The 17580-nt window shown below is 42.3% G+C and overlaps 1 protein-coding gene across 2 annotated transcripts; it reads right to left on the bottom strand.

The window, feature by feature from the left end:
- Nucleotides 1-3677: 3677 nt before the first annotated feature.
- On the bottom strand, nt 3678-17318 carry LOC115790174 (CLK4-associating serine/arginine rich protein-like). 2 transcript variants are annotated; one of them, XM_030743858.1, is made up of 21 exons: nt 17210-17318; nt 15939-16078; nt 15414-15511; nt 15234-15335; nt 13652-13731; nt 13402-13486; nt 13161-13297; nt 12411-12507; nt 11623-11701; nt 11467-11540; nt 11347-11388; nt 11051-11239; nt 10371-10688; nt 10104-10289; nt 8985-9024; nt 6049-6109; nt 5833-5891; nt 5692-5738; nt 5525-5610; nt 5260-5284; nt 3678-3784 (listed from the first exon to the last, which is right to left on the bottom strand). In XM_030743858.1, exons 2-21 carry the CDS (start codon nt 16035-16037, stop codon nt 3742-3744), a joined length of 1947 nt encoding a protein of 648 aa, XP_030599718.1. In that variant the 5' UTR covers nt 16038-16078; nt 17210-17318; the 3' UTR covers nt 3678-3741. The 2 variants fall into 2 exon arrangements, 1 of the variants encoding a protein (XP_030599718.1); XR_004020765.1 differs by lacking the exons at nt 3678-3784; nt 5260-5284 and having other exon boundaries at nt 8981-9024.
- Between the last annotated feature and the right edge of the window lie 262 nt (nt 17319-17580).

The following is a 17580-nucleotide window of genomic DNA, read 5'->3' as shown; positions in this document are numbered from 1 at the left end:
ACCAACGCAAAACAGATCTCTGCTGCAGTGCGCACACAGAGAGAGAGAGGAGAGAGAGAGAGAGAGAAGAGAGAGAGGAGAGAGAGAGAGAGAGAGAGAGGAGAGAGAGAGAGAGAGAGAGAGAGAGAGAGAGAGAGAGAGAGAGAGAGAGAGAGAGAGAGAGAGATCCATCTGTCCATCTCAGCAGAAACTTCAACCTCCTGTTAACACGACAGCAACTGACTGAGTGCTGACAAGTCAGGGTAGTGAATTAAAAGCGGTAAAGGGAAAGCCTTTCACCTTTCACTCAAAATAAAATGTTGCCCTACCAGCCACAGGCAGCACGAGTTTCTCAACAGGAAGTGGATTGCAATAAAAGAAAAAAGTGGGCAGAAGGTGTTTGAGATAAGAGGAGCGGCCTGGGTGTGTGTGTTTTTTTGCATTCACAAACATGTACAGGACAGCTCATCTGATTCAACATTAACGCTCACAAATCTTATGTGGTTAGCACTGTAAAATGGAAGCAAGCAGTGGCAAACAAGTCAGACCCAAACCTCTGAAGAGCCATCTGTAAACTCTGGGTATTTCTTCATTTAGGTCCCTCAGCTCAGACCAGACAGAGCTCTTGGAGACGAGGAGAGAGAGGGGGGGGGTCAGAGGTGTATTGCTCAATGCAGCGTGGGCACACCTGATGACTGGACTGGATCCACCAGGCTGGGCCGGCTAGCGCACAGGACAGGTACAGACAGTACAGTCTGAAGTCGGATCTCGCCAGTTGTTACTCAAAAATGTCACCTTTCCTGTTTCAGGCCTGCGCTGTTTGTGCAGACTTGCAAGGTGCGGTTACACTTACACACAAACATACACACACATGCAGGGTTGAGTCAAGGGCCTGTGGTCACAACAGACATGCACGACTGGTCTCCAATAGAGAACTGTAAAAAAAACAAATGGTGTTTAAGTTTCTGTCCCCATTTCCTTCAGTTATACGTTTATTTGGTGCGTGTGTTTTTTTTTTTGTGAACCGTTTTTATATTTGATTAATGTGACCAGGATCAAATTAACAGCTCGGTGAGGATCTAATTTACATTTTTAATTTAAATATATAATTTGCTTTAAAAAAAAAAAAAAAAAAAAAAAAAAAAAAAAGAGGAAAAAACTCCCACATGGTCTGAAGTAGGACGAATCTTTTGGGCTTCTCAAAGTGGAAGGGGCCGAGCGAGAAACTTGATCATCTTCTAACCTGGAAATATTAATCATCGTGTTCGGACCTGTAGCCTCCGCGAGCAGCGTGCCAGTAAACCGGTCCTTCTTCCGTGGAAACTGCTGTACTAACAATGCGCATCAGGACAAACATAACGCGAACATTAGGAGCTCTTATTTAAATATTTGCCCGTGAGGCTGCATACAGGATTAAATATCAGCTTGGCTTTAGATCGGTGTAAACACAAATACAGTTTTTAAGCCTTCGAGGGGGGGGGGGGGGGGGGGGGGGGGGGGGGGGGGGGTGCGTGGTTGTTAATTTAAACGCGTCCATCCTTTAACGCGTGATAACCGGGTGCCAGCGCGCATCCACACCACGCGCGCGAAACTGTCGATAAACCAAAACCGGGGACTTAAGATCTTGTTTTCGTTTCACCTCGAGAACATCCGTCCGCCACTGCTGCTGCTCTCCCTCCGCTTACCTTCAATCGCACTCAGGTGCTGCGGTCTGCTTCCAAGTTTGCGCCTGGACATCGCGTCGAGCGTCTGGCACCTTTTCTGGGTCCCAAACCAAACCGGACCGCGTCCGGCTGCTCCTGCTCCGAGTTACTGGCCGAAGCCCGAGCTGCGGGGACGAACTGATAAGAGCCTTGTGCGTGGCCTCTGCTTGGACTCGCACTGCGCAGTGAAGGCAGCGTTCAAGTTCACGCTTCTTTCCCCGCAGCCAGCGGAGGGCAAGAGGGGGCATGGGCGACAGGAGGCACCGCCCGCCCCGCCGCTCTGCCCCTCCGACCCTAACCCCGCCCTCTCCGGGTAACACGCTCAGTAATCGCGGGGCTTCTATCACTTTTTAAAACATTTTCTTCCACACGCAGCTCTCGTTTTATTTTGTTTGTTTTGTTTTGTTTTTGATATACTGCTTTAACTATTCTAAATCAAGGCTTTCACACACCCCATAGTGGGGTCTCAACAAGTAGTTCCTCTTCTGCAGTTCAGAGGAAATACCTCGCTGGTTTCCACAGGTGTCTCTAAAACCAAACCGGAACCAGAGCAATATATATTCTCCTTTTTCTCATGAGCAGCTGTTGGCTGTATTTTTTTTTTAATCCACTAAAGCAAACAGCGTGGAAAACACCTCCGAAGTTACAGACTCAGTGACATTGAAGCGCTTAATGCTGTCACCTCCTACCGTTCACTATAACGCACTGCAGGTATTAAATTCCTGAGGATAGCTCAATGCATGTAATATATTAATACTAATACATGCAGCATTCTTGCGATCAGCGCTGGATTAAATATTTAATTCACCCCACAGAGACTTCAGAGACTATTTCTGCGCATAATCTCTCATAATAATGAAGACCAAGAAGAAACAATAAAGGAATAATTCAAAGTAAATTTATTTGTTTTGTATTTAACATTCTACATTATTGAGAACAAAGACTTTTCTGCTATTGTCGACAGCTGGCCGAGGACGGTACAAAAAGAGCAGTCATTTTAATAAATGCATGAACTTTGACTTCATGGGCTTTCATGAGGAGGTTTTAAATGGACTGTGTACAAATGTCCAGTGCACAAGTTCATGGGTGGTGTTTAAAACAGTCCTCAGTTTGAGGTTTTTCCTATTAAACAGAAGTCAAACTGTGGGAGAACAGTGTGATGAACAGGAAGATTGAAACTGCAGGTATTGCTTAGTAGATTTAATAAAAAAAGAAAAAAAAAAAAAAAAAAAAAAAAAAAGATGGAGCATGCAGAGTTCATTAACAAGACCATCTTTACAAGGTGAAGCAGAAATTAAACCAATTAACTGCATTTAGTGACTGAAGCCCTTTTCAGAAATGCACACCCTCCACTTAAATCTTAACACACACACAGCCTGACGTCTGAATGAGCGCACCTGTCTGACCCAGAAGGACTTCTGTATCACATTCAACACGGCAGGTTGAACACATGTGGCCACTTAACGGACAGGCACGCACAAAATGTCCCTCCTGCATCTTTCAGGAGCTGCTCACCTCATCAGAAAAACAGCCACAGAAATCTGTACATAATTGCATTTTAGCTCACAAGTTCTAATTTTAAGGAATATTAAGAGATTCTTCAAAGATTTATTTCTGCTTTAAAAGAAGAGAAGGAATCTGCATCTTGAGCTTGTTTACAAGGGGCAGCAGACATACAGAGATTTCACTCTTAGTCATGGTGGCTAAGAGTGCCTACACACCTTTAGTGTTTGAGGCTACAAGTCTCAGGCATCGCAAACACTCCCAAACTGTGGCTCTCACAGTTGTGGGTGTCAAAAAAAGAAGCAGTGAGGGCCACTGGTGTAAACAAAAAAACAAAACAAAAAATGCATTTCTGAAGCTGTAATGTTTGTATCCCATGTCTGAAAAGGGCTGAAGGCATCACATGAACTAAACCAGAGAACACAGGTATAGATTTGTGTGTTGGTTTATTAGCCAGTCATTTCTTCATATTTCCATGTTGTATGTAGGCTTCCTATGTGCTCTAAACTGACGTACTGAAGGTTCTGCAGGATCCATTGCTTCCCCTGCCATCGGCTCAATATCTGTAGTATGGACTCCGCGACCGAGACCGTGACCTCCTGGAAAAAAGAAACGACTTCAGTATAAAAACCAACACATCAAAAGAGATGAATCTCATGCTTGTGTGTGAGAGATTTATAACTTTGTTGCAGTTTCTAATCTGATAAAATCTTATCAGCTCCATCAAGGAGGGTATGGTTCAGTTGTTCCCATTAGTGGTATTACACACAAACTACAGGAATGATTTTCTATGAAAGTCAGTGATGAGGTAGAGCTCAGCCAAAGGAAAGGACTATTTAAATGTTGGTGTCTGCACATTGAGCCCTGCAGCACCATCACCTGTTCAATGTACTTTCTGAACCATCCAAAAACATTTTTGAAATCAATGAAAAATTCTGATTCCTTGGATGAAGAAGAATTTCATAAGATCAAATTTTAGGACAAAGTTCAGCATAGTCAGCTCCTGATGTGGCAGCAGTGAAATGTGTAACATGTTTCAGGTCAGGAACGTCACTTAATGAAGAAACTGTTGTGGCGCCAAATCCAAAAACACTGAGTGACATCACAAGAGCGAGATTCAACAAAAAACAGCCAATAATGAAGCTCAACAGGCTGAGCAGGTGACCCATGTCCATGTACTGAAGGTTACAGTCCTGACCGCAGTGGCCTGGGTTCAAGTCTGCAACAGACCATTAAAACCCTCTCTCTCATCCCACCTTCCTGTCTGCTACTCTGTCCTGTGCAATAAAGACCTGCTAAAAAAAAAAAAAAAAAAAAAAAAATTAAATACTTTTTTTAATCAGAGTATAGCATCAAGTCAGTTAAACTTCTGGGACATTGATCTGGTCAGTTAGTAGCAGAGGAGGTTGTTAAGCTGCTTTTGTGTTAATGAACTCAACAACAATTGCACTAGAGCGGCAACAATGAGACAAACCCCAGAACAGGAATGTTTTTACAGGTGGAGGCCACTGACATTTTCCCCTCCATCTTTTCTGACAGTTTTTTTTTTTTTTACTAGTTTTGTATTTGTCTAGGGTCAGTGCCACAACTGGTGGCATGAGGTGATACCTGGACCCTACAGAGGCTGCACAGGTAGCCCAACTTTAGTATTAAATGGTAAGTTCGACTGAATGCCTTTCTACTCAGTCGAGCACTTAAAGACCGGAGGAGTCCGGGATCGATCCTCCAACTTTCCGACTGGTAGAAAAACCTGTGGTGTTCCTAATATAAATGCTCTGTCAGTGAAGTTGTGTGCTTGTTGGAAAACTAACTGCATTAAAATTGGTTTTTGGATTAAAGAATCCTCCCACCCCGCCATATTTGGCCTCTGACCTTTCGACACTCATCTGTACTGTAATCTGCAACTGATCAAAAGACAATAGCTTTAGTAACTAATCTGCCTGCAGGTCTGGTGATGAGCCTTTGAGACTATGTGTGTGTGTGTGTGTGTGTGCGTGCGTAGGAAAAAAAAAAAAAAAAAAAATTTCATTCTGCTTCATTGTGGCTGTGCAGATTCTTGTGGCTTCTCACATACCTTCTGTATGAGTTGTATTCTCGGCCTGAGGGACAGAGGACAGAGAGCCACGATGAAATCAAGTGCATGCCAGAACATCTTAAAGCCATAAAACTGGCAGAGCAGAAACTGATGGCAGCAAATCAGAGACCGAGCTGATTAAATATTTTGGTTACTTCTGTGCGAGTATGCAAGGCTGCAGAACAAACACTGCATGTTCATTAAGCCACATTCTAATTACACAGGAGCCATGTTGCTGCTGTCAATCAAAAATCTAAAGCTTTACCATATTTGGAAGGAGAAGGCGAGTGGCTCTGTCGCCCGTATTGTCTTTCCCATTCGTCCCTCTCTTTCTCACGGCGCTCGCGCTCCCTAAACGCAGAGTGTCAGGGTCAGAAAGTTGCAACACACAAATACCAAACAGGCCAGTTAGGCACACAAACACGGACTTACTTCATGCGTATCTTGCGTGCCATGGCTCGCAGTTCGCCTTCTCGTTCCTGTAAAGCAGACAACCAGCAACAAGAGGAAATAAGAGAATAAAAACGTTTCTGTATTACTTCACATGCAGAGAAAGAACCATCGCCCACCCACCTGTCGTTTGTGTTCCTGCTGCTGGATCTTCACCTGAGCGGCTTTCTTATCCGCCTTGGCTGCAGAGCAGACAAAAGAATTTAGATAAATCACATCTTTAGATTTTCACTTTGCACAAAAGGAGAAAATGTGCAACAGCTTTGAATTGTGCACGCTAGTGATTCTTAATTCACACGCTAACCACAAAACGCATGCACTCTGCTAGGCTGCACTCACACTGCTTGTTGAGAGCCTTTTGCATTCGTAGCTTCAGCCGCTCCTGTGGGGTCATCTTGGGCTGCAGATGACACAAATGTGTTAGCACAGCTTTTCACGGCCGGACAAAAAGTGTTTGTCAGTGTAGATGTATGTGTTGGAGAGGTGGGAGGTACCGGAGCTACTTTACAAATTCAATACCATCACCTTTACGAACAGTAGCTGGTGGAGATAAAAAGGTGACAGATTACAAGTGACTGAAAACATTTCACGTGTATCGAGTCAACAAATACAGTCTGTGTGTGTGTCTGCGTGTGTGTATATATTGTGTATATTGAAGCTGCTCTAGCTTGCAACCACTGTGGGACAGTTTGGAGACAGGCCAAAATCAAATAACGTGAACCTTTACACAAATATAAACACACAGTTGCAAGAAAAGGTTTGTGAACACCGGAATTAGAACGATTTGTGTACTGATCACTTTCAAACTTAGACTGATCTTTATGCAGGTCATAAATATAAACACAAAACAATTTTGAATCAGATGCTCCGATTAAGAAGGGTGAGATTGGAAGTGTGGATTGTAGAGGCCCCCCTTCCTATAAAAACATTTTAGACACCTCAGCAATTCACAATAAATCAAGCTGTCTAACAACAGCAGAAACTGAGGACTGCTGCTTCCCTCACTGCAAAGATAACACTTTAGAGTACAATCCTGAGGAACAAACAAGGGTAACAGTAAAATACCAGCACAAATGTCTACAACTTGGTAAAAATCTTCAGTACAAAACTTTTAAGATAAATTGTGACCAACACAGCTCTGCAAACTCTACACCCCAAACATCAAATCATCACCCTAACTGAAGCATGGTGGAGACAACATCATGCTTTCAGGCTGCTTTGTTACTTCAGGGTTTGGACACCATGCAAACCACTGAGGGGGCAACAAATTCAAAATTGTTTAACTGGAGAATGCCGAGGCACAAGGAGAGCATGGATAATGCAAGAACAGAATGAGCCAAAGCCCACAAGTAAAACAGAAATGTTTGAAAACAAAGAAAATTCATGGTTTGGTGCGGTCAAGGTAGAGACCTGACTTTAATCCAGCTGAGGGGGGCTGTCTGCGGGCATTTTCACCCTTACAGTTAGTTTTTTCTGGTCCGAATCAGTTGAGGAGTTAGTCGACTTGTAAGTTTTTTCCATGGTTTGGTTACTTTCACATAGAAAAAAAACCGAGCAAACCCAAATTCATCACTACAAATCATGGCCGTGTCTAGGACACAAGCAACAAAAGTGAATAAATAAAGAAGGTGCTGTGCTCTGGACCAGTGGATGACATGGAGAATTTAATCCTAACATTCATATTTAGCTGGGTATTTACAGTCTGTGTATTTTGCATGCCCGTGTTACTCAGCCCCATCCCAGAAAGCAAAGCATACCTGGCTACAGGAACATGCTTAGTTCAAACTTGCAGCTGAGCTGCATTCTCACCATAAAACTGCCCTGGAGTTTGTCAGGATCTGGATTGAGACCTGGATTTCTAAAGGGTCTCAGTGTTGTTGTTTCATTCCCCACCTCAGTGTGATTACCATGCTCAAATCTGCACAACACAACAGCAAGAAGGAAAACATACCAGAGTTCAATTTGAACTGACTAAACAGCGTTTCAAAACACCCTGAAAAATCCCAGAGATACTGATGAACTCACTTCCTTCTCTTTGTTGTGCAAGTCTTAAAAGCAGCTGCAGCAAACATATGGAGAATGATGCAGCTAAAAGAGGTTCTACAAGTTACTTAATTCAATAATTCACTTATTTTTTTTCCAGCCTGTATTGCAACTCAATGTGTTCAAGAAGACATAAAAAAAAAAAAAAAAAAAAAAAAAAAAAACACACAACACACACTACATCTGTGCACTTTCAGTTTAGCTAATTTGCATTTTGTTAACAGACCAGACCACATCAGTAACTATTGCAGAAATCCTCATAATTCTTATGGTTTCTCAAACATTTTCTTGCAACTGTTCGTACACTGCCAGAGAGATGAAAGGAGAACGATTGAAGGAGGAGAGAGGGTCAGAAAGTGAAACAGGAGCAAGTTCAGGTCCGGTGAGTTTAAAAAGTTCACAAATAGCCAGTGGCATTTTGTCATCGACACACCCCTCACTGGGCTGTTCAAACCTGGCCAGGCAAGAAAAACTGCAGGTCACAAAGCTGCAGGCAAGCACAACAGAAGAACTGATAATAACTTCTATATGACTGTTTGACAGTTGAGATGTATTCAAACTGTGTCTTTTCTTCCAGGAAAAAGAGTGAGAAGAAAAGTCAGTCAAAACAAACAAGTTTCACAAAATAGTTTCACCGATTTACTCTCAAAGGGAATTGCTCAACATTTTAGGGAAATCTACTCATTTGCTCGAATTGCTGTTTTGATCTTCATGTCCATTTCTACTTTCCAAAATGTCCCAATATTTCTTTAACTCTTTAAAGCAATAATAAAGCGAAATTCACGTTCACAGACTGTCATAAGAGGAAGAAGTAATCTTCTTCATCTTAGGACCTTTGATGTGTGATACTGTGTGTATTTGAGACTACAAACAGATACATAAAGACAAATACACTCTCCACTATAAACTGCACACATTCATCACCAAGACTAAAAGCACCATCAGGACAGCAAATAAAGACTTCAGAGGGTTTCTAAAAGTTCGTGTCAAACAGAAATGGCAGCATTAACTTTGTCATTTGGCAGCAATACTGTAGTGGTAATTTCAAGTAGATGCACGGCTCTGACTGCAGTATGTGTCCACTTTTGGGGAATAAAAATAAAATAATTTTGTTCTTTGTGGGCAACAATGGCTTCTACATCCCAGTGTGGTGGACAACCAAGTCAGCCTGTCAGGGATGAGGGAGGCGTAGGCTTTAGCAAGAAACCCAGCTAGATCAAATTCTTACTGACTTTGGCAGCTCCCGTCTCTTTACCACCCGAAGTGTCAGGCCTGGAAAGGAGAGAGGAAGACAGAAAAGAAAAAAATAAATAAATACAATGAGGGGAAAACGGCATGTTTATACATGCAAATACTGACTTTCCAACAGATGTCATGTTGAAGGCTGCGAATGGCTTTTAAATGCGAAAAGCAGTAAAGAACAGGTGTTAAATTGTTCTGGCTTCATGACATTGAAGCTGACTGTTTTTAAGACCAAGACTATTATTTATGGACTTAAGTCTTATTGGTGCAACACAGGCTTAGTCAGGTGTCTAGAAATAACCACTTATGAGTCTGAAAAGTGATGATAATAAATACAGAAATGTCAGCCAGAAAGAAATAAACAACTTAAATTTCCAGTTTACAGCACAGTTTATAGCCAAACCTTTTGTGTTATGTGCCATTAAAGTAATTGGCCAGCCATCCTTTTGTTAATTCAACAAGTTGTGTGTCAAGTGTTTTTCATCTTTAAGGCAAAACAATTCTTAAAGAGAGAATAAAAAAATACAAAATTAGATAAAACTCAGTAAACAATAACATTTTTTTATATTTTTACTCAAACAGCCCAAAGTGCATGTGTCTACTCTGACTAGTACAAAACCACCAACAAATATATCTTTTAGACTGTTTCCCAAAGTGTGGGGGTACAGCCCCCTGGTGGGCTAAGAAAGAATTGCTGGTGGGCTACAAAAGGACATTCACAATAAATAAAAATACGGTCAGCTGCCAGTGCTACCCCTCGGCCTCCTGCCACGATTATCTGTAGGAAGCACAGATCCCCTGGAAGCACAAGTTCTAGAACACATAATTAGCAGGTCCCAGTATACCTTAAAGGGGTGCATGAGCCTTGGTGACTTGCAAATGGCTAAGAGCCAGGAATAAGAAATACTAAAATGATAAGTTGAAGGCTCATTAAAAAGGATCTGTGACACAAAAGGACCAAAATATTTTGTCTCATTTGTGTGAGATTAAAGGTCTGGATAGTCTGGTAGTCTCAAGTTTGGGAATGTTTGTTTTAGAAATGAACAGAGCTCTCTATAATACTGATTACAAATGTTTTCTCTGTGACAATGTTTTCAGGGTCTTCTTACTTTCTTAACTTGTCAGAGATTGCAATGGTAGCAGGCTGGGCCCCTCTGTGAGCAGGGGATGGACTGCGGTGAAGGCGGCTGGGGGTCCGAGAGGGACTGCGGCTGCCACTGTCTCCGCGGCGGTGTCCTCCACTGCTCCGACCCCCTCGCCTCAAGCTGCTGCCCTGCCGCGAGCTGGAGCGGGACCTGACGGGGAAAAGAAAAAGCGCTTCAGTCACAGAATGCTGTTGAGCAGTTCCTGCAGTGTCCTGTGGAGATTCATCTGACCTTGTTCTTCTACGTGCCGAGTATCGTCTTCTATCCCTGTCCCGGTCTCTGTCTCGGTCCCTGTCCCTCTCCCGCTCTCTGTCTCTGTCATTGGACCGCGACCGGTCACGTCTCCTCCAGGATCCTCCGTTCCCTCCTCTACCTCGGGAGTAAGACTTGGAACGCCGCCTTGACCGTGAGCGGCTCCGGGATCGACGGCCATCCCTCCCCCCACGTCCTCGTCGGGCTCGGCGTGAACGTGAGGATGAACGAGAGGAGGACCGAGATGAGGAGCGTGAGGAGGAGGAAGGGGAGTGGCTGGTGGATGATCTTCGTCTCCTGAACAAACACAGACAACGTTTAAGTAAAAATACAGGCCAGCACCTAGCCTATCATTACAATACCTTTGCTTTTTTAATATTATGCACTGTATAACTTATATTTAAAAAAAAAAAAAAAAAAAAAATTTGTATCTGATTTCAGCTTTAAAATTACCCAATCAGATTTTTCTCTATGTGCATGCACAGTTCAACAGCTCCTATTTGATCGTCATCAGCAATTATCTGCATGGATACTTTGAAAACTGATCCACCTCACAGACCACCAAAAACAATCGATATTCTTTCTGCATGAACAGCTGCGGTCATTTCAATCAACAGTGACTGCAAGAAGAAAAACCAGGAAGAGGGAAAGTTACCGACCGGGAGCCCCTGCTATGACCTGCAGAGTGCTGCGAGTTGGAGGGGGCGTGGCCAGAGTGAGGAGCGGCTGTTTGCGGTGTTGCCGAAGCTTCTTCGTCGCTGCCGCCGAAGCTGGTGATGAAGGTGATCTTCTCTGGACCAGGAGAACGAGAGCGCGACCGTGACTCGGAGCTGGATTCTGACTCTGGCCTGAAAGATATGAGAAAGAAAAAACAGAAAGCTCAAGTTTAAACACACAGACACAGGCAGACAACCAATCAGGATACTGGGAAGGACAAAACAGTGGGTCAACTCACCTTTTATAGGGATCATATGTTGGACTGTCTCTCCTGGCGTAGCTGTAACAGGACAGGGTGAGTTAACATCATGTTGTGAGGCACACTGCTGTTTAATAAGGAAAAATCATACAAATATACCTTGGCGGGCTGATTTGTCTTCCTTTTAGCCTCTTCTCCCTAAACTCCCTCCTCTGTCTACGAGAGCGGCGGCCCTGAGTCAATCAAGTGTGTAAACATTATAAAACCTGTAAATGCAAAACACATTAACACTTTCCTCCATAGAGTTAGACTTACAGAGTACATGGCCTTCTCCGCCTCCAGTGCTTTGGCATGTTTGATGGCCTCCACTTCCTCCTTATCTTTCCTCAGCATCCTGACAAATGGCAAAATCACAGCATTACAAAAATATGTAGTTAAAAAAAAAAAAAAAAAGGTAAATACCGAAACACATCCCCAAGTACGCTCACTAACAACAACAGTGTGACTCTCACAAAACTGTCAGATGATTTGAAGAAAGGAAACAAACAAATGTTTCTCAGTTTGACAGTATGAGTCATGTGCAATAGTATGAGCCACAGAGCTGTATTTTCATCTTAAAGTGGACCCATTATGCTTTTAGAGTTAGTACCCTTTTAGTTGTACATGATTAGATTAAACGTGGCTAAGGTTTCAAACAATGAGGTCAGTGCATGCATAAATAATCCTTGTGAGTCAAAAACTTAGGCTTAAGACTCTTCTTTTTGCTCATTTTCAGACAGTTTTTTCTACTCTAGGCTCTGTATGATGTCAGTGAGAGTGAAGGGCTGCACCAAGACCAATTATAAAATATAAAAGGATTATTTCATACTGTGACTCATGCAAAGCTACTCCAAGAATCCAGATATGGTGCCAACAGGTCCCCAATTACTTCGCAGAACTTATTTTGATCATTTATAGGAAAATTTACAAGCTGTGTATTGTCACAGGATCTGCTGAACTTACAAACTCCTGCAGTATTTTAATTAACTAAGATGAACATTAAACCCAAATGCATCAACTTTGAGCAAGACATTAATTGAAAGTCGTATCGTCACTGACTTTACCTGACAAAGTCGCCTTCAGCCATTCCATACGGCGTCGCCATTTTGTTCAAGTCCATCACCTGCTCCTGGTTCAGCTCATCAACATCAACCTCCACATCTACACGCGCACACGCGCACACACACACGCACACGCACACGCACACGCACACACGAAATACAAGTTGATCTGCATCCTCACATTCAAGCTTCAAACATCAGCATGGTTGATTTGCCTTTTGACAACAGATCCTCAGTTCACAGCATTTGAACAGGATCAACACCAAAAACGAGAAAATGAATGAGCAGCGATGGTTGAGTGAATCATTTTTAGACAGAAGAGCAGCTCCAGGTGTAGTCTAAGACAAACACATCTCTGAATGATAACTAGTGTTTGATTTACTGTTCAGTTGCTTGTTTTAACTGTATTATTTTCTCATGTAAGATATCTCCTTCACTGAAGTCCATTTTGAGTGTTACTTTGAAGCCAATCCTGGTCCAGTTATACAGATGTGATGTGGACACTTGAAGCCTGTGCTGCACTAAGTGATGTCACAAATCCTGCGCATACAGTCAAGCCACAATTTTAGATTTTTGCTCTGCTTTAGAGAAACATTCTACTTTATGCAAAAGACTGAGTCCAAGAGAAGAAAGCCTAATCTAAACACATTCTCAGCGGAGAGTAGTGTCATTAAATGTCAGTTTTACTTCATCATCTCCTGAGTTTTATTTCCCTAACATGTAAATCGCTTCACCCCAGTCACACATCCTCACCAATATCTGGGATGCCTTCGTCATCTTCAGATTCACTGTTGTCTGAATTCTCTTCATCTTTGTCTGACTGGGGCTCAGGCTCCGTTACAGTGCTGTCTTCGTACGTGTAACCAATGGTGGCCTTTTTCTCAGCCAGTCTGAATAATGCAAGAAAGGATTTATGAATACAATGTAAATTATTCAGTAAAGGAGGGAACAAAACTACGAGGATGAAGAAACCACTTAAACATTTAATTCATACTTTTTCTTCTCATCCTCATTTGGTTTGGGCAGACCACCGTAGAGCTCATCCAGGTAGATCTGGTATAAACACTGCTCCTCAGAGACTGCAGGAGGACAGGAGGGAGTTAAAGAGCACAGCACAACTCCAAAATATACCCACTGAGAGCAGGTTAACACACTGTCATAGTCACATTAAGAATACACGTGTAACACCCTGTGTAATGCACTGTGGTTAATAATCATGTAGATTTCGTGTGTAAAACACTCACTGTTTGCAAAGTCATTCTGCACTAGGCCTCTGTACCGCTCATAGTTACACTTCCTCTCCTCCATCTCCTGCTCTGGAGTGCTGCATGAGGCAAAGAAGGTTCTTGGTCACATTTACCACCTCACTGAATACTCAAATCTCACCACACTGAGCAGATTTGGCGCCTGACCGAGGATAAAAGATGACTAATAAGAAAATCTCACCAATGACCTGTTTGAGTACTAAGCAGAGTAAGAACAGAGTATCACAGCGTAAGAACCAGAAATCTTACTAAAAAAAAACACTGTTCTGTTGTTACCTTGAGGCACCAGTACAAGCAGTCAGTGAATGTCTACACTGCAACACATGAAGACAGTTTAAATTTTTTTTTGTCTTTCTATTCAGTTTATTTTCCATGAGTTTCCAGAGTGAGTTAGCTTTTTCCAGATTAGTTTTTTTGCAAATTTTTAGTCTTTATTATTTTTAATGTTAGCTTTAGACTTAATTATTATAAGGGATATTTTTTAAGAATCTTACATCAGTCAATTACAATCAGTCACCGGGTGCTCACTTGATAATTGTGGTGATAACGATAAGTTCTGACAGGTCAAATTCTCAGCCCGGCACGAGGATACCTCAATCACGATCAACTGCTGGCTAGAACCCCAAATCGCCAAGACATCACAGTCCCATTAAACAGCTGCACCAAAATCAGGGCAGTGACCCAGAATCAGGTTGTTTCCAGGTTATTTAGCACCAGGTTCTCCACAAACATGAGTCCAAGACTGGAGCAAAGTGATCGTCATTCAGCTGTCCACCAGCCCAGTCACAAACAGCTATCAGAGCAACCAAAGCACCACAGCCATACAGTATCACTGCATCTAGGCAGGATTCTGACTTAGGCATTTAATCATAAACCTACAGATGGCGGGATGTTCCTTGGCCGAGCACCTAATGTCTGAACCTGCAGTTCCTCTCGTACTGCGCAGGATTACTGTTGCAAGCACACATGATCAGTAGGGTAAAAATCAACCTGTCTTATGGCAGTCATAACCCAGTTCATGTTTCCCATTAATGGGTGAACAATCCAATCTTTGGTGACCACAAGCCAATTATCCCTGCTTAAAACCAAGTCAGAAGGCTCGTGAGGCCCTGCTTGTATTTATATTGGAAATCAAGATCAAGCAATTTCTGTCCTCCCTGATCTCACCTTAGACACATTAGGCAACTGTATGAAATTTTGCCATGAATTCTTGAGTTATGTTAATAAAAGCATTTTGTGAGTTTGCAATCACCTTTGCCCACCAAAATCAAATCAGTTCACCTCAAAAGTGCACATAATTTCAATAAAAAAAAAAAAATCTTTAACACATCTTTAACCCAAACACAATGTCTGAAAATGTGACAATACAAAACCCTCTCTAATTAGCACTTCAAAGCACTATCTGCTAAAATATGTGTTAAGCATTACGGTATCAGGAATGTACAGCAATCTGTGGTGTACATGTGAATCTCCCCACAGCCGTCCCAAGCAGAACAACAAAAATAGGGATAAAATGTTCACACTGAATTTAAAATGTGGCTTTAGGTAGTTTCAGACTTACGATGTGTTGAGCAGAGGTGGTGTGTAGGTGGGGATGTAATCCAGGTGAGCCCTTACATCAAATCTGTCAATCATGTTGTTGGCATCTCCTTGCCAAGGCATCCTTTAGACAAAAGAAACAAGGTAACATACGTTCTGTGGTGTCTTATCGCCTCTTATCATGTGCAGTTTTTGTCCTCACATGTTTGCAGGGCTCTCTGCAGCCAGTGCCACAGCTGGATCCAGGTGGATCTTGTAGGCTCGACCATGAACTTGAAGAAACTGTGCAGGATCTTTTTTCTGTCAATACAAAATGAGAGTGTCAGAATGCAATAATGTAATAGGTACAACTAATGAAATATACTGAAATGTTACACTGTACAGCACTTTAATTAAACTGAAATCAACTACCATGAACATGACAATTTACTTCTATAACATTTCACTCCTTTTAAACAGGAGCTGGCCCATTGGTGTGATGAGGATAATGGTAAGTTTTCAGATATCCCAGTAATTTAAATATTCTGTGTTCTTGCACAAAACATTTAAAATATTATACATAAAACAGGAAACACCAAAACCCACAAAAGTTTGCTCCTGTATAACTTGGTTCCAACTTGCTCACAAATCTTTTTGTTCAAATGCTGCAACAAGTGGGAGTTCAGATCAGATCTGCTCACTCCTACCACAGGCATGTGCTGTGGCAATGCAACACAGAGTTTCTTACTATCTTCTCGTAGTACTCTCGCCGGCGCTCGCCTCGCCGCTTGTAGTCTACCATCATGCCACGGAGCTTGCGCTCGTGTTTGCGGGCCTCCTGCCACATGACGGCTCCGCTAGGGGTGGGGGCGCGGCGGGGCACGGCTGCTACACAGATCAAGCAAAAAACACGGGAGACAAGAAAAAGTGAGAGTAAGTATATACACTATATTGCCAAAAGTATTCGCTCATCTGCCTTCACACATATATGAATTTGAGTGACATCCCATTCTTAATCCACAGGGTTTAATATGATGTCGGCCCACCCTTTGGAGCTATACCAGCTTCAACTCGTCTGGGAAGGTGTTCCACAAGGTTTAGGTGTGTTTATGGGAATTTTTGAACATTCTTCCAGAAGCACATTTGTGAGATTAGACATTTGATGTTGGACTAGAAGGCTTGGCTTGTAGTCTCCGATCTAATTCACTCCAATGGTGTTCTATCAGGTTGGGGTCAGGACTCTGTGCAGGCCAGTCAAGTTCTTCCACACCAAACTCACTCATCCATACCTAAATAGTCCTTGCTTTGTCTGGTGTGCAGTCATATTGGAACATGAAGGAGTCATCCACAAAAACTTCACACAAATTTTGAAGTATATGTAGTTCTAATCAAGTTAAAACAATGACATAAATGCTGTCAAAAACATGAAAAAACGAACACAAATACAGCAGATGCACCAATATACTCGCAATTAAAAAACAACAACAAAAAAAAAAAAAATCAATAAAAAACCTTTCACAGGAAAAAACATCTAAATTAGGATTACTGTACATTACAAAAATGCCAAAACTATGCAACTGTGAATCCAGCTGTCACCTCTGCATCTCTGTCGTTTATAGCAGCAGCTAAACCGTCTGGAGCTATTCAAAAAAAAAAGCTAACTTGCCTTCCTATCCAGTATTTACGTTGTTAAAACGGTTCAAGCGCCACACTGTATCCTCTAGAAACGGCTAATTTCATCCGGTTACGCTCCACTTTAAGCTTTCAGGTCGAACCAGGTGTAAAAAAAAAATCCGTGTTATCAAAGTTATGACGAGTTTGTTAGCATACGTAAGGGCCTGACTGCGCATGCAACCCGGGCCTTTTCAATAGTATGTTGCTAGTTAGCATCACAGCTAGCCTAGCTTAGCCGATCTGCAAAAACGTTGTGAACAACGTCTAAAAAAATGCCACAGAAACACTAAAAACTACACACACAGCTGTACAGCGCATTCAGCGCGATCTAATTTTTCAGTGTACCTGCTTTACTGATCGCCAACACACACTCGGGTTTATCTTCGGCTGTCTGAAGCGACGGGACCGCAGCGTAGCCACACGCCTCCTTCTAATACAACAGGCTGCAGTACGGGCACCAGCTTTTAAGGCGCTACAGAGAAGCGTGTGCATTTGACATTAAAAAAAATTTTTAATTCACGGATGGTATTAATGTTATAAATAAAGATTTAGAGTGACTAGATTTGGCTTTGTGGATATGGTACTTTCCTAAACGATAATTAAAGATTGATTAGATATAGTTCTTTCTGGGTTTTTTGTCCTTATTATTATGGAAACAGTACATTATTCCCACACAGTTAAAATTAGACATAATGCACTAGTTTTGGCAGGAAAAT

Source organism: Archocentrus centrarchus, chromosome 13 (assembly GCF_007364275.1).
Source record: "Archocentrus centrarchus isolate MPI-CPG fArcCen1 chromosome 13, fArcCen1, whole genome shotgun sequence".
NCBI classification, from domain to species: Eukaryota; Metazoa; Chordata; class Actinopteri; order Cichliformes; family Cichlidae; genus Archocentrus; species Archocentrus centrarchus.
This window is presented reverse-complemented; position numbering and strand designations above follow the sequence as displayed.